The 23823-nt window shown below is 35.5% G+C and overlaps 1 protein-coding gene across 1 annotated transcript in view; it reads left to right on the top strand.

The window, feature by feature from the left end:
• The window catches only part of LOC106867578 (arginase, hepatic), a 94251-nt gene that overhangs the window by 27409 nt on the left and 43019 nt on the right, over positions 1 to 23823 (top strand). The window contains exons 2-3 of the mRNA XM_014912489.3: positions 1059 to 1131; positions 5417 to 5523. Coding sequence (XP_014767975.1) covers positions 1059 to 1131; positions 5417 to 5523 — 180 coding nt within the window. The remainder of the gene's footprint in view (positions 1 to 1058; positions 1132 to 5416; positions 5524 to 23823) is intronic.

The raw sequence follows: 23823 nt of genomic DNA, 5'->3' as shown, positions 1-23823 counted from the left end.
GTTTCACCAGTCCTCAGTCAAATCATCCAACCCATGCTAGCATGGATAGCGGACGTTAAACGATGATGATGATGAATTCTCTTCTTGACTAAGAATAGCCTGCACTTTTTGCTACTGTTAAAATAAGGCTTGCATTTCTTCAGGATTTTCCACTTGTAATTTCTGATGCTGTCTTTCAACATATATGCTTAAGCAAGGCTGTGACATTGCATCTCTCCTGGATCGTAAAGGAGAACTTATGGTTGTTGAATCTGGTCCTGAAAGGAGCTATTATACCCACATGCTTTTGCATGTTTGACTGTCCACAGGGTCCCTTGACATTACCTTTGCCTCATATATGACTCTCTCCCTGTTATAGTGACAATTAGGGAGGCATGTGTTGTTGTCTCTGCACGAGCTTGTTTCCTGTCACTTGAGTTAATTTTTTTCACAGCACTCTATATTAAATGTGATGCTTCTTCTCCCTCAGTAACAGAGAGCGGTTACCATTTTTCCCCCATACCTACCATCTCTGATGAGCACAGTTTTTAGCTAGCCCTCCAGTCACCTAATATCTGGTGCAAAAGTAAATGGTAAGAGATTGGCTGTAATGAATCTGTAATATTGTATACTTTGGTTAATATACCCACATTTTTGACAAATATACTATTATACTATTATTTATTTTATATGTTTCAGCCCTAAGGCTGTGGCCATACTGGGGCACTGTGACTTACAGACTCTGAAGTGACTCTGTGTGTGTGTGTGTGTGTGTATTGACTCATTCACTCAATGCTCTCCTATGCATGGTCATTCCTTCCAGCAGAACCTCCTTCCCCACCTTCCTTTTTAGATGTTCTGCCATCTGCTGTTGTAAATACAAATCCTGTACCTTCACATATGTGAGAAGCCCACCTTTTAAGTTGTCTATTATGTAAATGTCATCATTGCCATCATCATCATCTTAATTTAAGGTGAATATTTTTGTTGAATGTTTATAATTAAAATTGTTTCTAATTTCAAATATATATTTCAAATGTCACTTAATTTCAAATTGCAATTTTATTTTCTATCCTTAGGATAAGCAAGGTGTGGAACTTGGGCCCAAAGCTCTCAGAGATCATGGTCTCATCACTTCTTTAGAAGATTTAGGTATGGGTATAACTTGTTTAATAATTTCATTGATATTTTTTTTCTATTCATGTAAATAAATGTAATACCATCTCAAGAAAGCTTTGAAAATGTCTCATCAATAAAATTTCATCATCTTAATCACTTTCATGTCTACTTTTCCATGCTTGCATGAGTTTAGCAAATTTTCTGTAGCTGGATGCCCTTCCTGGTGCCAACCCTCACCTGTTTCCTAGCAAAGTGATATTTCTCCCAAGTAGAATTTCTGTGGTCAGGTGCCCTTCTTGTCACCAAACCTCACCCCTCTCCAAATAAGGTAATGTTTGCCATGGTTCGACATGTTCTCAAAGAAGATTGGAGACTAAGGATACCACTTGTTTGCTGGTGTCGCTCATTTTCAACCATCATGTAATGATAAGACAAAGAGAAACTTACACATGCATCCAACATCTGACAGACTCCTTTCAGTCTCCATCTACCAAATTTTTGGTCAGCCTAGGACTATAGTAGAAAACATTTATCCAATTTGCCATGCAGTGGGACTGAACCAGAAACTATTCAAGTCATCTATATGTATGACCTTACTGTACTCAATAAGGGCTTTACTCTCTGCAACGTACAATAATTTTGTATAATGGACAGTAGTGGAAGGCAGGATTGATATTGTAAATTCTACCCAAATTCACTTTGTCATCCTTCTGAGATTTATAAAATAAATGCAAGTCACGCACTGGATTTAATATATTCAACTATGACTTTGACTGCCATAATTGAATGGTAAATAATTGAATGGTAAATCAGCAAAAAGAGTAAAACAAAAAATAAACTGCGAAAGAAAACAAAATGTTATTACACTAAGTAAATGTTGGTTTTACTACATGAATTTCAAATATGATAAATTAACAGAAATTTATTTTGCTCAGTGAAAAAATTATTATAATTGGTGAACATATACTTTTACCTTTTTTTACTTGTTTCAGTCAAGTATCAGGCTGGGGCACCACTTTGAAGGGTTTTGTCAAACAAATCAACCTCATACAGTTCTACATTTAAGAGATGACGAATTATGTACATTATTTACATTTGACAGATATTTGTCCTTATCTTGTCTGTTGTTAACACAACGTCTTGGCTGATATATCCTCCAGCCTTCATCAGGCGTCTTGGGGAAATTTCAAACCTGGGTTCTCATTCCTAAGGTATTTTTCGATGTTGTTATCATTATTAATAATAATAATAACATTGAAAAATACCTTATTATTAATAATAATAACAACAACATTGAAAAATACCTTATTATTAATAATAATAATAATAATAACATTGAAAAATACCTTAGGAATGAGAACCCAGGTTCGAAATTCCCCCAAGATTCAGGCTGGAGGGTATATCAGCCGAAACGTTGTTAACAACAGACAAGATGAGGACAAATATCCGTCAAATGTAAATAATGTAAATCAATCTCAGTACTTATTTTATTTTATCAGTCTTTTTTACTGAACTGCTAAGTAACAGGGATGTAAGCAAACCAGTATGCCTTGACAAGTGATGGTGGATACACACATACACACACACAATGGGCTTCTCCACAGTTTCTGTCTACACAACTCACTCATAAGGCATTGGTCTGTCTGGGGCTATAGTAAAAGACATTTGCCCAAGGTGCTGTATAATGGAACTGAACCTGAAGCCACATGGTTAGGGAGTGACCTTCTTAACCATATAGTCATGCCTGAGTTTGTGGTTGGTAAAGAAAACATACAGGCACCTGTTAAAGTTGTACTTTAATGAGGTGTTCTTTTATCTTCATGTTTATAAATAAATGTATTTTCTGTTGGTTTTGACAATGAGTATCATAATTGTTTAATCAACTAGACAGCCTGCTCATTGAATTGGTTTGTTAAGTCGCTGAGTATTCCAGACACATGTACCCTTTATGTCATTTATAAGCAGAATTAGTATAAGCGTCATGAAGCTCAATTTTTGAATTACAGATCCAGTTCACTTGACAGGCTTCTATACAGTTTCCATTTACCCAAATTCACTCACACACTATGGTAAATGTACTTGCCCAACATATTACAGTGTGAGATTGAACCCTAGACCTCATGTGAGATTGAACCTTAGACTCTTCAGATATGCTTGTGCCCTCATTGAATTGTAGTGTAAGGGACAGATTATTTCATGAACACTTGTATCTTTAACCCTTCAGCATTCATATTATTCTCTCAAATATAATGCTTATTCATTCACATTGTTTTGAATTAATATGTCTTATCTCATAGCTTTGAGATTTTAATGTTGGGATTGTTTGTTTTTAGAATGACATAGTAGGATAAGTCTGAGAGGTTGGATCTGACTAGTTTGAACATAAAACCAGTAAAATATCAGGGCTGGATATGGCCTTTTTAAATGCTAAAGGTTTAATGTAATCTTCAGGGAGAACAAGTGTGACATGATAGTGTCTAGCGAGGCTGGTCCTTGGAATCACAGGTACTGCCTCTTCCTACAACCTTCCATACAGTTACTGTTTACATCTTACAGCCTTCCATTTATTTTCTGTCTGCATAATCTCAACAAGTGTACTTGAGACTATGATAGGAAACATTTGCACCTGGAACCTCATTATTGCAAAACAAACTTCTCAACCATTTAGACATAATAATACCCTTGTATGACACACGGAATGATTAGTACCAAACTTCAAAGGAATAAATGCGTGAAGGTTAGAAATAAACATTATGGGTATATATAGTAGATAACATATACATCAAAGTATACCTAACTTATATCAATTGTTTCTAACTGAATATTAGATAGTTGATGATCTCTCTTATGTTAATGTAATGCATGTAGTTTCATTTACCACTGATTCATTCACCACTGATCTGGGATAATATGGTATGTTCAGTTGTGAATCATGTTATGCTTATCACAGATTGATGTCATAACACCAGTTGGTGATTAGTCAAAGATTCTGCTTGTACTACAAAAGCATGCCCTGGCAACCATCCACAATGTTCAGCTACCCACGATGCACTGACTATCACTTGTTTCCATTGCTATGCTGCAAGTCTACATACTTTTTATACTGATTTATGTACTTGTACGTATCAACATGGGACCAGTGAGCAGAAAGATACGTTGGCATTTGATCCTAACAAATAATGCAATTGAGTATTTTCTACATGAAAAGGTAGGACTGATCATGAAAAACCATAATATTAGTAGCTTTGCTGCTGTGATCTGCAAGTTTGCTACCAGTAAATCTACTATTCATTCCATTTACAAAGTGCACAGAGATTATTTATTTATCACTGTGTTGTTTGGAACCAAAACCTCATGATAAACAAGGATAGATGTACTAGAAACAAGTGTCTCTTGACAATGACCTTACTTTTTTGTTTTCCATTCTATATTCATTTCCATTCCAAAGGCATTGCCAATATATTTTATTTTAGTGACTGAAATGTTTAGAACATTCATAAATTTTTATATGTTCATTCTTCCTAGTTAGGCTTACACTCTCATATTTTGTGAGTGTGTGTATGTGGGCCCAGCAAAATTCACTTGAAATAGAATATGGAACATACGATATCATATAGATTAGATCTGACATGAATGTCATTCTCTATGAGAAGTATATATTTTTAAGTACTTTCTTGCAAAATAATCCTTTCTACAACGGGGTGGAGTTAGTTGATTATATTGATCCCAATTCCAAACTGGTACTTATTTTATTGATCCAAAATGGATGAAAGGTAAAGTTGATCTCAGTGGAATTTGAACTCAAAATCTAATACTAAGTATTTTTGTCCAGCATACTAATGATTCTGCTTGTTGCTGCCTTACTTTCTGGCAAAATAGTAAAACCATTTTAATGACATTGCTATCAATCTTTTTATAAAAGTATTTCTCTGACATTTAACAGGCACATGTTGTTTCACTCCAGGTTAGGCCTGATCAGACTTACAATCAAAAGTATTTTTACTGGGACTCAGTTTTTTTGTCTAGACATATTGAGGAATGATGATGATGGTGATGATAAGTAAAACCACTTTATCCAAAGTGTTTTCCTTTTTGTTCTTTTAAAGATAATAATAATGGGGTGTGAAACAAGGAGATTTAGCTATTATTACTTGAAGTTTGAGTGACTACATAAAGTTCTCTCATTTGTGTGACAATTACATGATTTTCATATCATTAAACATCATCCTTTTTATATCTGTCTGCATGGGTTGGACAGGTGTTTTCTATCACATCTCACCACTTGTTCATTCTTTTGTTATTTCGTATTGCTTTGTAGGTCACAGAATAAATGACTATGGGAATATTCAGTTTGAGAATATTGAAGAAGATGATAAACAGTCTCTTATTAAAAATGGACTGTTTTTGAGCCATGCAAGTAAAAAGGTAATTTTTCTAGAGTTTTCATTCCTATTTAGAAATTTAGTTATCAGGAAACTTAACCCTTTCACTGTGGAAATCCGATATATCCGCTTGAAATTTCATTACCCTTAATCGTAGAAAGCAGTTTTATATATCAATTTATCTTTTATTGAGGTTTGTCATGTTTGAAATTGTTTTTTGTTGAGATATATCAAGTTCACTGAGGTAACATGACTTGCAGAAAACACTAATTCTATTTTTTGGTAGATATTTAACATCATTCTTGGAATAACCATTAAATTCAATTTCACAGTTAAAGGGTTAATTAACTTTATATTTTAATTGTTTTTAGCTTTAACTAACAGTTTTTCTTAGATTTAATGTTGCTATTCTCATTGAATTTATCTGAAACTGTTGTTTTGAGTGTAGCTGTCACTATAAACTTTGAAATAATAAACTACTATTCACACGTTTATACAAGCTCTTCTACCCTAACAAAGTTTTATTGCTGTACTCTTCTACCCTAACAAAGTTTTATTGTTGCAATGTTATTGGATATTATTTTAATACTGAGAGAAGCAACAAACATATCATCATATCTTTGTTGTTAGTGTGACTTGTGTCATTACTAATACAGTAAAATCTTTCAAAGCTAAATTATATTCTATATTGTCTGTGGTCAGTTACAATAATACACGATTGATTTCATCTGTATAACAGTGGCCCAAATCTGTAGTTTATGGGGAATATATTATGTGAGTTCTTTAAAATATATAACTGTATGAATAACATTGTTGTGTCTCTGTCCATAACCATGCTATGTACAGAATATATTTTGTGTGATACTGAAATGTTTAGGGAGCTAGCTCTATTGAACTGTATTAAAAACACTATCCATTAAAGAAATGTTAGTTGTTATTTCTCTTATATGCCACTGTGTCAGATATATAAGGCAAGTGAAACATTATTAGAGGATGTAGCCAATAGCTAAGCTTTGATTCTTGATCAAATGATAATTATTTATTGTTCTGCTGTCTTTGAGAAAACATGTCTACTCCAAAGTGCCATTTCCTTTCTTAATTCTCAAAACTATCATTATGATTGATATAATTTGTTGCTTTTGATGTAAATATAATCTTTTGAAATGCAAACATTCTCCACTCAGGTTTATGTATCAGGTGTGTATAAGAGTAATTAAGAGGCTCTTTTCACATATTGTGTGGCAAGTACAGAGCAAGCCAACAAAGCTGATGATTGCTGTAACAAAGCCAATAAATAATCGAAAAAAGTGGAGTTTAAAGCAGTGAAATCTCATGACCTGTTTGGCTTTTAACTAATAATAAATGTTAAATTTCATACTGAAGTTATTTGGGTAATGTTTTTCTTCTCGCATTCAAATGCTGTAATGGAACAAATGTCATACTGAATGAGTGTAGAATTAATTTAATGTCATTTTCTACTCTTCTGGTAGTTAAAACAACCATAGGAAATTGGTAGTTTGATTTTAGAGTGCTATAATTACTTCTCATGGAGAGGTTAAGTGCCTAGTTTGCTTTTATCTATTCTTTGCAATTGATATTATGTAAATATACATGCACATAAATCAGCATTGATTCTCTTTTAACTCACATTGTCCAAGTAGAGGAAAGTACTGAATTATTTATATATTTATATGTACTGGAATCATAGAACAAATTTCACATTTGTATAATTTGTATACTAATTTGTCTATAAAAATGTGTTTAGTCAAATTTATTACAATTGCTGTTTAAAATACATTGCAAAAGTTCACACATGCTAAAAAATATAAAAGTCAAATTCAGAAGTGACCTTTGAATATTACTGGTATTACTGGTTAAAAGTGATCTTGTAATGTTATTGGTAAACATGTAGAGTTACAGTTGTCAACCTTTAGTTAAAGAAGGATATTACAGCATAATGCAGAACGTAAACACTTAGCAAATGCTTTCATCTAAGTACTTTCATGAAACTGTGTTAGAATGAAATAAACATTTATAAATTGATTTTGATCCACTTTTATTTAAAATGTTTTTTATAATATCTACACATTGGTTTTATGAACAAGTCATCATGGCCATTTTGCAGACATAAAACTGGCCATTTCAGTTCATGAATTGCTGAAATGAATTTCTGAGTAGCTATAAGCAACGTCTCTTGGCGAGGTTCATTTCCTTCCACTCCCTTCATCACGGCTTCACGAAGGAGGGAAGGGGAAGGGGGGGGATTTATACTCGAGGATTTAGGGTAACTTGATCAATAAAGTAATTGAGTTACCAGAATATTGTAAAACTTTGGACTCAGCACAACAGAGAGAGAGAGAGAGAGGAATGGATACAGAGGAGAGAAACATAAAAATGCATGTTTTAAAAGATGAATTGATTGACCACCATTCAAGCGTGGTCGTTACCAGTGCCGCTGGACTGGCTCTTGTGTCGGTGGCACGTAAAAAGCACCATTCAAGCGTGGCTGATGCCGGTTCCACTTGACTGGCCCTCATGCAGGTGGCATGTAAAAAGCACCCACTACACTCTCGGAGTGGTTGGCATTAGGAAGGGCATCCAGCTGTAGAAACTCTGCCAGATCAGATTGAAGCCTGGTGTAGCCATCTGGTTCACCAGTCCTCAGTCAAACCGTCCAACCCATGCTAGCATGGAAAGCGGACGTTAAACGACGATGATGATGATGAAGCTGTCCATGGATACTTGTAAGCTGTCTTAACTTTTGTTCTAAAAGCCATGCAAATGATGTGTTCATTCATGTGTGATTCCCCTGCCCAAATATATAAATTTTTCTCTTGAGTTCTCATACCAGGAGACAATTTAGCACATTTTTGTTTTGACATTTTCTTGAGTGTTTCTTTTTGTTTCCATCAATCCCTTACTCATTTTCCAACATACAAAATTGTCTCTTAACATTACAATTTCCATGTTCTTCAGCATGTTTAGTTGGACAAAATTTAAAACCAACCTCAAAACTTTATCTTCTGCCTTCAGTGCTAATAATTTAGATTTCAGTAACTTTTTCTACCATAAATGCAGTGAAATCTTTGCAACACTTCTGCTAACAAATCTGTGTGTATATAGGTGAAACATTTAGACAGGTATGAGTAAGTGTAACATGCATATTATCATAGATACCTTTATATCTTGTTGCAAAATTAAATTCCCCATTAGCAGTTGTTTGTTTCCACACATGATATCAACATTCTGTGTTTATTTACAATGCTGCCAGTAGCTTACTCTGAGTTTATTTGTATATGCATGTGTGTCTGTGTTACTATGTGCTGCAAATTTGAATGTAGATCAAGGTTCAGTATGTAAGCTGTAGGAGACTTTTCACTGCTTTGTTTTAAAAACAGTGCAACTTTGCTATTAGCATATTACTATCATGTTATCACTATTACAGAAAAAATTTATATTATTGTAGTGATGAGTTGGCCTATTTCCAGTACTGTTGTTGTTGTTTTTTTTTTGGGGGGGGGGGGTATTAAAAAAAAAACAACTTTATTAGTGAAATAAAGTTGTCCCAAGAGAGGCTTCACTTTTCTGTGCTATATTCTCAATAAACAATCCTATGTAGAACTCCTCACCTACTGATGTTCTGGGTGTGTGTGTGTATTTTATTTCCTATTGTCACTACACTCTCAATATGTTCTTAGGGAATGGCTGAAAGTGAGAAACGGAACCATAGATGTGTGAGAGCCAGTTAATAGGTGCATTCTACCTGTCCATTACATGAGAATTTGGATAACCTGCAAGAAATACTTGAAACGCAGAATTAAACACATTAATATAGCAATCCTTGAGTTTAGAATATCACTTCCCTATCTTTTGTCACTTAGATTAAAACCATTTCAGTTTTGAAATCATATCGTAAATAGCACCATTTGAGCGTGATCGTTACCAACCTTCCTGGCACTTGTGTCAGTGGCATGTGAAAAGACATTTGAGCGAGATCATTGCCAGTACCGCCTGACTGGCCTTCATGCCGGTGGCCCGTAAAGCACCCACTACACTCTCGGAGTGGTTGGCGTTAGGAAGGGCATCCAGCTGTAGAAACTCTGCCAAATCGGATTGGAGCCTAGTGTAGCCACCTGGTTCACCAGACCTCAGTCAAATCGTCCAACCCAGGCTAGCATGGAAAGTGGACGTTTAACGATGATGATGGTGATGATGATGATATCTGTTGTAAGCTTGAAATATTTTGTATTGCTGTTCATTTCATTATTGTTTATATATATATATATATATATATATATATGTCATCGATATTCTTCTGCAGGCTACCTCAAAGATTAATGACAATGATCTTATATCTTTGTAGCTGGAGATTTTAATGGGCATGTCGGACAGCGACCTGGTATCTTCCATGGTGTACATGGAGGCCATGGAGTTGGTACCAGAAATAAAGAGGGAACTAGGCTCCTGGAGTTCTGCAATGCAAATAACCTATTGATCTGCAACACCAACTTCAGGAAGCCAGTCAGCCACCTGATAACCTATCAGTCAGGTGACTCTGCTAGCCAGATTGATTTCATTCTCACAAGACAGTGGGATGCATGGTTGCTCTTAAATACAAAGACCCTCCCTGATGAAGAATGTACCCCCCAGCATAGACTAGTTATTAGTGACTTTAAACTTGACGTCAGAAGGATGACAAAAAGCAAACCAATCTGGAAAAGAAGGACTTAGAAGCTTAAGAACCCTTCACATGATCAGAGATTTAGGGATATCCTTACTGAGAAATTTGATGATAGGGAAGTCCTGTGACATAGAAGGCAGCTGGAAATTCCTGTTAGACAGCTTGCTGAGTGCTACAGAGCAAATCTGTGGCTGGTGAAAAGTCCCTTCCAGACCTAGGGTAACATGGTGGTAGATAGGGCCATTAGAGCAAAGAGACAGGCCTGGAAGAGTGGGGGAAGCAGGAGACTGTATCAGATAGCAAAAACGGAAGCTAGGAGACAGGTATATATAGCCAAGGGAGTAGCAGAAAGAAGTTTTCCAATGTTAATCGATGTGAAGACCAAAGAACTGAAGTATTTCAGATTGCAGGACAGTGTGTGAGAAAAAACCGTGATGTTATAGGAGAGAAATGTGTCCACATGGATGATGGTGCCCTTGCGTTTAATGACTCTGCAAAGAAAAAGGCTTGAAGATGCCATTATGAAAGACTGCTGAATGTGGACAACGAATGGGTAGAGAAGAGTCTGTCAAAGGTTGACCCAATAGAGGGACCAGCTACCTGAATTGACAGTACCCTGGTAGATAAAGCAAATAAGGATATGAAGACAGGGAAAGCACCTGGCCCATCAGGAATCACTGCTGAGATGCTTAAAATATCGGGCAGTGTGGGTTATGGTCTTGTCACCCGCATCGTAAATAAGGTAGTTCATGAAGGAGTCATACCCAATGACTGGTGTAGTAGCACCATAGTCAACTGTTACAAAGTCAAAGGTGATGTTTTAGATAGAAATAACTCCAACGGTATCAAATTACTGGATCAGGTGATGAAAATTACAGAGAGGGTCATAGCCCAACTAATTAGGGAGAGAGTTAGACTAGATGAGATGCAGTTTGGTTTTCTGCCAGGCAGAAGCACCACTGATGCTATATTTCTGGTAAGGCAACTGCAGGAGAAATACATAGCCAAAGATAAACCTTTGTACTTGGCTTTTGTTGACTTGGAGAAAGCCTTTGACAGGGTCTCCCAATCCCTTATCTGGTGACCAATGCAGAAACTGGGGATAGATGAGTGGTTGATAAGAGTTGTACAAGCTCTGTACAGTGATGCTGTCAGTAAGGTGAAGGTTGGCAACGACTATAGTGAAGAATTCCAGGTAGAAGTAGGGGTTCACCAAGGATCAATCCTCAGCCCCCTCTTATTCATCATAGTCCTCCAGGCAGTAACAGAGGAATTCCTCTATGCTGATGACCTTGCTCTAATAGCCAAGTCACTGCCAGAAATAGAGACAAAGTTTAGGGTGTGGAAGCAAGGTCTAGAATTGAAGGGACTTAGGGTTAACCTAGCAAAAAAACAAAGTCCTAGTAAGTAGGAAGGCTGACGAATCACAAACCCCTTCAAGTAGATGGCCCTGCTTGATCTGTAAAAAAGGCGTGGGTAGAAACTCCATATGATGTACCTGGTGTAAGCTATGGACACATAAAAGGTGCAGCAATATCAAAGGAAGGTTAACCGAGAAGATAGTTTTTGTGTGTGGCAGATGCACATGGGCAATAAGCACTGAAGATGTACAGAAAACAGATTTCATCACATGCCAGGGGGAAAACCTAGTAGTTAATAGCTTCTGCTACCTAGGCGACCAAGTCTGTAGTGAGGGTGATTGCTCTGAGAGTGTAGTGGCTAGAATAAGAATCACCTGGGCAAAGTTCAGGGAGCTCCTACCTCTGATCGCAACTAACGACCTCTCGCTTGGGATGAAAGGTAGACTGTATGGTGCATGTGTGTGAACTGACATGCTACATGGCAGTGAAACATTAGCCATGACTGCTGAGGACATGCATAGGCTTGAAAGAAAACAAACTAGTATGATTTGCTGGATGTGTAATGTCAGAGTGCATACACGACAGTGTAAACGCCCTGAGAGAAAAGTTGGACATAAGAAGCATCAAATGTAGTGTGGAAGAGAGACATCTGCACTGGTATGGTTGAGGACAGCTGTGTGAGGAAGTGCCACAACCTAACTGTGAAGGAACCTGTAGAAGAGGCAGACCCAGGAAGACATGGTATGAGATGGTGAAGAATGACCTTTGAACATTGAGCCTCACAGGGGTAATTACAGGAGACCGAGACCTTTGGCAATAAACAGTGACTGAGAAGACCAGGCAAGTAAAGTGAGATCGCAGCCATGGCCGATGCTAGTGTTGCATGTCCGGCTCATTTAAGAGTAGCCCTGATGCGTCAGGCGATATGATATGCTTCAAAAGAGCTGTTTTATAGATATTTCAAAATAATGATGCTATGATGCTAGGTGTTTCCATTATTTTGTCCAACCCCTGTATATATACACACCGTAAAAGCCCATGTAATTTATGCACTTTTTTCCGCAAAAACAAAAATAAACTGTAGGAGGTGTATAAATTAAATAAGTAGATCGGTTCCAGAATTTTTTTAGAAATTTTTTTTTGTTGGAAAATGACGTACAAATGTAAACATTCGTACGGGAAGTTGACTCATTTAATGTCAGAATAGGTTTTCACACAAAAAATATAATGTAGTTGACTTTTATGTATGCTGAACAGTATAATGCTTACTTTTTCTGTATAAATTTACTGAAACCATTAAATGGTTAATTGCTTTTTGAAGTTTGACGTTCATGCTGGTAATCACAGCCTGGGCCATATTTTGCATTGCTTCAAGTTTCTATCTGTCGTAATGGAGCCGAGCAATTTCCTTAAATAGATCGTTTTTTCCTCCACTTAAGAAGTTTATCTTGTGTTTGCCTCCAGGGAGCTATTGCTCGCTTTCTCTGCATTAGGACACTGAAATTCATCACCGCCGCTTCCAGCTCTTACTGCACCTAACGCCGCCGACAACATAATTCATCCTTGTGCATGTGAACTCACTAAGTGAATATGACTTAGCTTTCCTACAGAAACCTTCTTTTACCTTATAGGATGTTTAATGTCATTTCATGTTGAATTATGCAGCAATTTTATGTTCTCTTCATAGAATACTTGTAATGTATGTATTACCAGTTCTTTTGGCATAGTAGATTCTTGCTATTCTTGTTTATGTCTCCTCACAGACATGTATATTCTAAGAAGTCGCTTCTTAAGTTTCGCACCTCTCTTGTTCGGAAAAAAGAAGAACACTTGCAAAGCTGTTTATTTCCTCCTTTCGCTTTTTAATGTTTATTTCAGCAGGTTACCAAACTATCAGTTTCCTCTCCCGGCTTAGACGGTAATGACAAATTTTAAAGTTTGCTTGACATTTTATAAGTGTGAAAGGGATTAAAATTTCGATACTCTGTATTAGAGGTTCTGGCAAGAATAGGCAGAAAATCAAGGCGGTGAGGTGGCAGAAACGTTAGCACGCAGGGCGAAATGTTTAGCGGTATTTCGTTTGTCTTTATGTTCTGAGTTCAAATTCCGCCGAGTTGACTTTCATCCTTTCGGGGCTGATAAATTAAGTACCAGTGGCGTACCGAGGTCGATCTAATCAACTGGTCCCCTCCCCCAAAATTTCGGCCCTTGTGCCTAGAGTAAAAAAAGAAAAGAATAGACAGAAAATCAGAGCTTGAGACAAGAAGACACTTTCGACCAATCAGAATTCTGTTTACATAATCAGTTTGATTGGTCAGCTTCCTCTGTTGGTAGAGTAAAGTGTCATCCAAGCTGATGTTTATTTTGCAACATTTGTACGTATTTATCAGCTTTGTTTTTGTTGGTTAGAATTATCAACAACTTCTGTTGTGATCGTGATTTGAGAAGACATACAGAAGTATGCATAATCTCTTGTGGGCAAGAAATGTGAAATAAAGTTTATTATAAACAACACAAACACTTCGTAATTTAATATCCTTCAATGTGATACCTGTTAAACAGAAATTATTTTTATTTAATGACAATTTAATAAAATTTAATCATAAGTAAGTGAAATCATGCTAAATACAACTAAGTTGAAAACCTTTTCCCATATCGGCCATTCTGAAAACTTTTGGGGGCGAATTTTACACGAGTAGAAGCTTTTTTAAAACAATTTTTATCCTGAAAATCATTTGTGTAAATTATACATGTGTGCAAATTACATGGGTTTTTACGGTATCTATCTATCTATCTGTGTGTGTGTGTGTGTAACCCAGGCATTGAACATGTGAGTTAAGCACACGCACTTTTTTTCCTGACTTTCTTTTCTTCTTTCTTTTCCTCCATTCTTTCTCCCCTTCTCTGAACTTTTTCTCTGTATCTGACAAAGGACTATGTCCAAAACGGTATACTTTTATTTTATAACTTACACCTTTATAACTCTTTTTTTTCTTTGAGTTTCAACCTTATAATCTTTCCTACTATAGGCACAAGCTCTGAAATTTTGGGGGATGGTGCTAGTTGATAGTAACCAATTAGATGCTGCCTTCTTGACTTCAGTGGTAATTTCATGTTTTGCAGATGTTTGTATGTGCATTTGTAAATCCTATTGCATGCCTGTGTATGCATGTCTATAGATGATAGGGTGCGTGTGTAGTTTTAGACTGTATATGTGAATGTGTGTGTGTACTGTAACCCTCGACTATCGCGGGTGTTACATTCCAAAACCCCTGTGATATGTGAAAATGCGTAAAGTGGAAACACTACTGTACTGTATATATATTTTTATTTTTATAATTTGTATATATTTATTTTATTATAAATGCAAAACACCACCACACACTGGCCTCCCTACTTTCGTTTTCCATACAGTGTGCACAATTCTTTGCTTACTCATCTACGGTACACTGCATATTTTCTTTTGATATATTTTAATTAATGTGTTATACAGTGCAGTACTGTACTGTATTGTTATTTGTTTGTTTAATTTTTAGGCATGAAAATGCTTATTTTACCACAGTAATAATTAAAATCTAAAAAAAAATATAAATAACCTATTGGTCGCAGAAACCCGCGATATACTTGAGGAGTCCATGATATAAATTTACATACATTAGCCAGAAAAATCTGCGATGTACTGAGGGCGCAATAAGTGAATTGCAATATGGCAAGGGATTACTGTATATATATGTCACTTTTAAAACTCATAAACTGCAATATTTTTATGCATATTTGTAAGCTTTGGTGTGTGTGTGTGTGTGTGTGTAACAGTTGCTTTGATAATATATCTCATTTGGAATGTGATGAGCTGGCAGAAATGCTTAGCGATATTTCATCTGTCTTTATGTTGTGAGTTCAAATTCCGCCGAGATTGACTTTGCCTTTCATCCTTTTGGGGTCAATAAATTAAGTATCAGTTACATTTATGATTGTGATATCACTTGCATTCTGTGTCTACCTGCATTCTGACACCAATGTTTTCAATTCTCACATTCACGAATTTTCTGTTTTTTGTAGTCACAACTTTTCCTGCTGACAAACTATTCGTTTTTCTTTTGTTTGTTCCAATTTCCTATCATTCTAGTTTTGCAGTGCGATTTTATGTGTCCTGTAAACCCGCAGCGAAAACACTTTGCTTTATTATATGGACAATCTTTTTGCAACTGCACCCCACCACATGCCATACATGGGTCTGCAACACTTTATTTGTCTTCCGACTTTTTTGCACTGGTCTTATGTGGAAACACTCTTTCCTTTGAAATACTTCCCTGTTCTGCCTTAATTTTAATATCCTGTCACACTCTTCGGACAATTTCTGCAATGTCAAATTCTGGTTCATTTCCAGTTTTGATTGAATTTTTATTCGAATTTCTGCATCTCTTCTATCTGTCAATCCTTGTGCAAAAATCAAACACTTGAGAGAATCCAGAGTAAGTATATCTAGCCTAAATTTCTCACATTCTTTATTGACTCTGCCAGTGTAAGTAGTGAAGTCTTCATCTTCGCTCTTTGCTATGTTTAAACATTTCCATCTAGCGACGGTGAAATTTATGTCGGACACTTTTTTGGCAATATGAAGTCACTATACTTCTCATGCTCTGCTGTCACTAGTTTTCTTAATACTAGATGCATCTTCATTTTGTCCATCCAATCCTGACATTCTTTCTCAAAAATTTGTGGAAATCTTCGAAAGTAAGCCTCAAAGGTTACTCCTTCTTCAGGGTTATATTTGAATTCACTTATAGAATTTGCTGCATGGTCAGGTGAAAATTTATTCTCCGGATTGGTTATCAACTTCATTAAATGTAATATTTGCTGCTATAATCCTTGTTGTTCTCACTATCCCTTGCGTTGTTGTTTTTACAACTCAGCTATCCCAGGTAACAAGTCTTCCATATTTTACGATTTTCGTAAGTTTGCACTACAAGATTTTTTTTTTTGAGGTATTTTATTTTCCACATGAATTAGTTTAAACTCTCTATGTGAATGTTTCTTTTTTTTTTCACTCCATGTAAATATGTTTTTCCTCGTCTCCACTGTTGTAAAGCAGTCTTTTGCCACTATTGTATCTGTCTTGTGACGACTGTTGTCACTCTGACAGATACTGTTATATTCGGAAATCATTGATAGAATGGTTCTATCTGGCACTGTATGACCCTCAGTTGTACAGTGTTATTATCCTCAAATGGTTGGATCGTTATAGCGTCCACTCAGTATGACAGTAGAATTACTATAACAGCACAGGCACGACTATCAGCACGGTCTACATGTCCATCCTACCTTCTCGACCTTCCCCATGTCGACTGGCTACTGGTCTAATTATAATGGCTGGCTACTACTACTTTTACTAGGAGGGACGTACAGTTTCACTATACAATACTTAAAACATTTTGGCCATGTTTATAAAATACATCACTTTTTGCATCACATGAACCATGTGTGTTTATAAATAGGTTCATTTCAAACAACGGCCTCTCTGGTTTTGCTGGTGATAAGAATAGATGTGTGTATTTGTTTCGGAGAAACATAATTATGTCCAGTATCAAAAATGGTTGTGATTTACTTAAATATAGACCCTAGCTGAAGCTCCTCTCCATCTTACCGCTTGTATGCAGCATACATCAACACGTCTCCGTTCAAGCATCTCTACAATCTCACTAGACCTACCTTTCAGTGTGCCTACATTGACAGTGCCAACTCAAAAAACTGGGAAAGGAATGTGGGAGGAGGCATGGGGAGGGGAAATGTTATTCAGTGCCTGAAAAGAAGAAGGTTTCCGTGTTCGTTTGATAGACATGCTACACCTGTTCTCACTTTTGACCTGTCATCATTCAAACATTCAAGCGTGTTATGATTGTTACCCCTACTGGGGGTAGGAGTAGGTGTTGACTGCGTTGTGAGTATAAGCATTATGGACATCATAAAAACGTAGATTTAAGCATTACTGGTGCTGCATATATAAGTACGTAAATCAATAAAGATAGAGAAAGGAGAATATGAATATGCCAATGTTAGATTAAGAAGGTGGGCTGCTAAATTAGTTGCATTTGTCCTGGGGGAGAGAGTTTCCGGTGAGAGAAGAGAAGAACAAGCATGTCCATACACACACACACACACACCCACATACAAGAACAAGCATGCATGCACACACACAAGACAAGCTCGCACACAAACAAGAACAAGCACACACACACACACACAGAAACAACAGGCATGTACAACCCATTAGCTTTCTCTTTCCACTTCGATATGTCCATGGAAATTACCACGTAGTTTGTTGACAAATTTCAAGTGACAACAAAAGAGCCAACACATACACACACTTACACCACACATATTTATACACACACTAAATGACTGTGGGGAAGTTGAATGATAAAGTTTGAGTTTTTCAACTGTTGTATTGTGACATGCATTTTATTGATTCTGCTACCAATCATAACACTAAATTCTACCTGCCTTACTTTGTCATATTGCCTTCTGTGGATGCTGTTAACAGTAGATTGATATTCCTATCTAAAGAGCCATTCACTTCTTAGTCTGCACAATGCTACTAAATTTATAGATAAATACCAGTTTTGTAATATTTTTATGCTTACATGGGCGTTAGCACTTTGTCTCACACTTCAGTTTGAAAGAGTAGTGAGATAAGTGCAAGGAAAAAAATCTGTTTGATAATGCTTGCTTTTATTTTTAAATGAAACTTAATTGAAGTTTAGATTTTGCTTGAAAAGGTGGTATTTAATATTTCAGTCTTTCACTTCTTTATTAAAATATTCTCAAAGCTTTCATCATCTAGAATATTTCTTCTTTATTTCTGTTCAACCTTCCAAAATTGTAATTGATTATCATTCTGATTTCATTAATTTTCACATAAACAGTTTTTTTTTTTTTTATGAGGAAGAAAAATAAAACAGAAATAGGTAAAATTAAGAGATGTAAAATTATTACAATGACCAATTAGCACTATTTTCCATTTTAAGCATTCCTTGTTCTATCAAAACAACCTGGGTACATTCTAAATGTTTTTCCTGTATTTCTTTTGTTTGGCCAAAGCAAAAGAACAAATGATTCTTAACGTTCACACTTTCTTTTTCAAATTCTGATAGGAAAAATATAAACCCATTTTCCCCAACAAGGCCTTTTGTTTCTAGGAATGTAGCATAAATGAAACCAAATACCCTGTTATAAGTAGTATGAAGTAAATAATCAGTATTTCTTTGATTTTAATTATTTAGTTTCCTTGTTAATTGCTAAAAAGGAAGTGGTCAGATTAAAGTATATAAATACTAAATAAAGAAGTTATTTTTCTCGTATATCATGGCATTAGATTTTAATGTTCCCATCCCCAATATATAAGTCTAAGAAAAAACAAATATTCGTTGAGGAGTTTAGCTTCTTATTAACCATATGAAGTTTATTATTTAGCAATTTTTTACTTTCAATTTTTATTCATTGACTTTTTTTCCTCTTTTATTTTTCTCTCAATAAAAGAATGCATTAAAAGGCATGAACTTTAGAAGAAAACTAAAAGACTGAGCATGAACCACCACAGATCATATGCTAAAATGAACATAACTGAAAGAAGTATTATTCCTGAGTGAAGCAATACAAGCAAAGAACAAAATAGTCTGGCAGATCATCTTGTGGAATACATTTGAGGTTTGGTCGGAAATATTTTGTAGGTTTGGTTGGATCTGTAAAGTGTGTAACAGAAATATGATAATTGAGGAAGTACAGTTCAGAGTGTCTCATGGTATTAGAAACCTTGCCTAGATTCTCTTCAGATTTCTCTTTCAAAAATTAAAAGATTTGTTCTTATGTCATCACGCAAGATTTTATAGAATAAATAAATACTGTAATATCTTTTATTCCTTAGCTCTCTAAAGTCTATATTAAACTTCTCTCTTTGTTTGTCTCTCTTCCTCTTCTGGTGTCCACGTTGTTGCAGTGGAACAAGTTAATCATTATGTATTTCAAAATTGTATCCTTGTCGATTTGATTTCTTCACATATTTCTTCAATTTCAGTCACTGGTTTTTGTGACATTAAATTTAATTTTCCATTCCACTCCCAGTAATTACTTGAAAACTATTCAGGGAGAGGGTTTTTTTAATGATCCTAAACAATTATGTTTATAATTATCTCTGTTTGAATTGAGTATGTGCATTGCCTTGTGTTTAAGACGTTTGTTCTCTTTGTAATTATATAGTTCGAAGTAGAACTTCAAATAGAACTGACTTTGTAAGAGTAATTAAGTAGCTGAAGAACTGTATGGAAGCCCATTGGACTGTACATGTTCTTCAGTGATAGACTCAGCATTGCCAATTTAGTTCTTTTGGAGCTAAATGTAGCACTTTTTCTTTTTTATTCATTTAGCTGTAGTTTCTTAGCACCTAACTCTTAATTTAGATCTAATTTTAATAATTTAATATCTTTTAGCATTTTGTTTCCATTTACACAAAACACTATAAAAATGCATGTGAGCACATTTGTGAAGCATTTTGAACATCTTTAGTTTCTGAGCAAACAAGGCTAAGCTGGTGCCTGGCTGTTCCATCGGTACATTTGCAATAGTTTTTAATGTACCAATTTCTTAATATACCAGTTTCACTTTGGCAAACAAGATGACATGGATGAATTCTGTTTCTGTAGTGCAATTAAGGAAAAATTATTCATACTTGCTACCCAATATCAGTGCAGTTCTTCATTGTTAGATGTGGTGAGTAAATAAACCCACAGTTTCTTGGTAACCAAAATGTTTTTAAAAATAAAAATTGAGGGGATATAGTTGCCAGATCAAAATACTGAGCAATACAAGGAACTTTTTAATGATTTGTTTACTTCATATCTATTAGAGCATTTTGGGTAAACATCCAACTGTCTTTTCTTTGGCCTAATTTTTTTGGAAATGACATTAACTATCACCTTGTGCAGATTGTAATTCACATTGTTAAGATTATTAAATTATTCCAGATCCCAATTTCTTTAAATCAATTAAAGATTAAAGCATGTTTTGGATTGTGAATGTTGTTTATTCAAAGTTGTAAATAATTCATGAAAGAAAATACAAAAAAAATAAAAAACGAAACTATGAAACATTGTATGTGCACATAAATACATATACACATAGCAAATATATTTACATATATCATCATCATTTCTATCATCATCATGTCTATTATCATTTTAATGTCCACTTTTTCATATTGGGTGATGTTTACTGAGGCAGATTTTCCACAGCCAGATTCCCTTCCTGTCACCAACCCTCACCTGTTTCCAAACAAAGTAATATTTCTCCATGGCTAAACACGTTCTTGTAGTATATTGGAAATAGATGACATTGCTTTTACGACTGACAATCATTTACATCTGTCATATGATGTCAAGACAAGGAGGCACATGCACACATACAAGCACTCACACATACGCAAATACAACAAGCTCCTTTCAGACTTTGCATCCCAAATTCACTCACAGAGCTTTGGTTGACCTGGAGCTATAGTAGAAGACATTGTCAAAGATGTCATGCATTGGAACTGAATCCAGTACCATGTGATTGGGAAGCAAGCTTCTTGCCACATGGCCATGCTTGTGTCTATACATGTGAGTGTGTGTGTGTGTGTGTAAAGAAGGTTCAGTCTTGTATTGTTATAATTTCACATCGACAATAATAACGAAAGAATATTGCAATTTTAAAACACATAAACATACATTTGGAGAATATTTATAAAAATGTTATATTTGGTACATGTTAAAAATATAATTTCATATTTAGCTTTTTTTGTTAACTTCAACATGTCACCATTTCATTTTTAGCACTTTCTTTAGCTCTAATAATAATCTTGACAAATTCAGCTCCTTTTGAACATTTTCATTTGGTAACACTGGGTAGACTGACTTGGTCACTTTGTTTATGGTTTAATATCTCAACCTACCTCTTGGGTATCTTCAGCTGAGTCCACTCTCTTGCAGACATTCAGATCAGGTCTCCAATCAGAGCATGACATGATATCTTGACCCACTGCTTCATACTACAACAACTCAGACCAGCCTATGAGAGGTATTTAGCCGGTACTGGTACATTAGTCTGCAGCTTGGAGAGCCAAGGAGAGGCCTGCAACTTTCTGCATGATCTGCCACATGTTAGGTGTTGAAGTGATCGCTGAGCAATGTGAAGTGAAGTGTTTTGCTCAAGAACACAATACACTGCTCAATCCAGGAATTGAAACCATGACCTTGCAATTGTGAAAATGCTAATTTAATATTTAACAAACGTACACAATACTCATAAATGTTGTTTGACCCTTTAACATTTACACAATTGCTTAAACTACATAAATTGAGTACCAATGGTACTAATTGAATATCCTGCCCATATATCATCAGTATAAAACTCATTTAGTAGTAAATTGCTCTATTAAGCTTTAGTGAAGCAGACTTCTTGTTAGCTGACTTACTGCCAAGAAGCAATCTACAAACCTAACCTACACATGTAATCCAGATTTAGATACATGACAAAATACAATAATTGTATCTTTGTTATCAGCCTTTGGAGAATGAGAGGTTAAGTCAATGTTTTATAGAATTTAAAGAGAGGATTATAAACTCACAACCTACCTCTTATGTTTGCTAATGACTATAAGTACATCAGTTACATGATGTTTCACTAACCACAGTAATATGCTTCACATGTCTGAAAACATAACAATGATATTGTGTTTCATCAACATCCTTGTTTTAATGTCTTCTTTTCCATGCTTTCTTGGGTCAAGCAGAATTTATTAAAGCAGATTTTCTATGACTGGGTGGCCTTCCTGTCACCAACTTTTACCTGTTTCTAAGTAGGGTAATACTGGAAATGAATGACATTCATTTATAACAATCACATGATATCAAAAGAAGGATGTGAGCACACACACATATGCACATAGTAGGCTTCCTTCAGTTTCTATCTACCAAATCCACTCACAAGGCTTTGTTCGGTCCAGGGCTATTGTAGAAGACACTTGTTCAATATGCCACACAATGGGCCTGAACCTCAAGCCTTGTGGTTGGGAGGCATTTTCAACCACACAACCACATGCCTGTGCCTGTGCCAATACAAATTCGTTAAACAGTATGATGCTAAGTAAAGTAGGTACACCAGCTACATGCCATATAAGAACTGTATACAAGATGGTATAACAAAAATGCAAAGATGGACAAGAGGACACACACACTCACATGTGCACAGTGACCTAGGAGTATAAGTACATCAGCTACATAAAAGTGCTGTTAGCTCACCAGCTGTATGTGTGTAAGGGGTCAGGGTTAGAGAATATTTTAATCTTGATTATCTAATTCATTTTCTAAATGTAGTTGTCTTACTTTTACTTGAATAAGATTATATCTAAGAGATATACAATGGCTACAGCTAAGAAGTATTTAGGATATATGATCATAAATCTATGACAGCATCTCTCAGCTGCTCCTGCTATTTATCAGATGAGACATCTATCTTATTTGCTTACTTATACTATCTTTCTTTGTCTTTATCAAAATGTCATGCTGTGTTGTCATATGTGTTGTCATATATTCAGTAAATTAGCTGTCAGAAATCAATTTGATTTATTTTGCATGTTATCAAACTCAGGAAGTATTTCTTCTTAGTGGCGTAATTCTTTGATTTCAGTTTTCTTTCTCTTAACCCTTCCCTCATCACATTTTTTGATTTATCATTTATGAAAAATGACTTCAATATAATTTTCTTGTTCATCTCTTCTCAGTCTGTTAGAGTTGCTCTTTTCTTTAATATTTATTAGTTTGATCGTAAGCTATTCAAAACAAATGTGTTACAAATAACTGAATTTGGCCGGAATAAAAGTGTTAAAAAATTTAAAGCTATGTACATACTCCTTTATATTTTGTAGTTAGGAAATCCATGGTTTGACTTTACTTCACTGTATGCTATACTGTGGGCATGTGTCTTCTAACAGTATCAGGTTATCAACCTATGCATTGTGATTAGACAGAAAATTGGTTGAAGTCCATTAGATAAACAATACCTGCAATTCAAAGAGCCAGCCTTATACTGTTATAGTGAGTCTGGCTGAGAATTACATTAAGGTACAACCATCTAGGAAATAGCCACTTTTTTTTTACATGTTTTAGTCATTGGACTGTGGCCTTGCTGGGGTACCATCTCTCTCTCTCTCTCTCTCTCTCTCTGTTCAGATGAAGAAATCAATCCCTACACTTATTATTAAGTCTGCTGCCTA

This window comes from Octopus bimaculoides, chromosome 1 (genome assembly GCF_046866305.1).
Source record: "Octopus bimaculoides isolate indiv1 chromosome 1, ASM4686630v1, whole genome shotgun sequence".
NCBI classification, from domain to species: Eukaryota; Metazoa; Mollusca; class Cephalopoda; order Octopoda; family Octopodidae; genus Octopus; species Octopus bimaculoides.
This window is presented reverse-complemented; position numbering and strand designations above follow the sequence as displayed.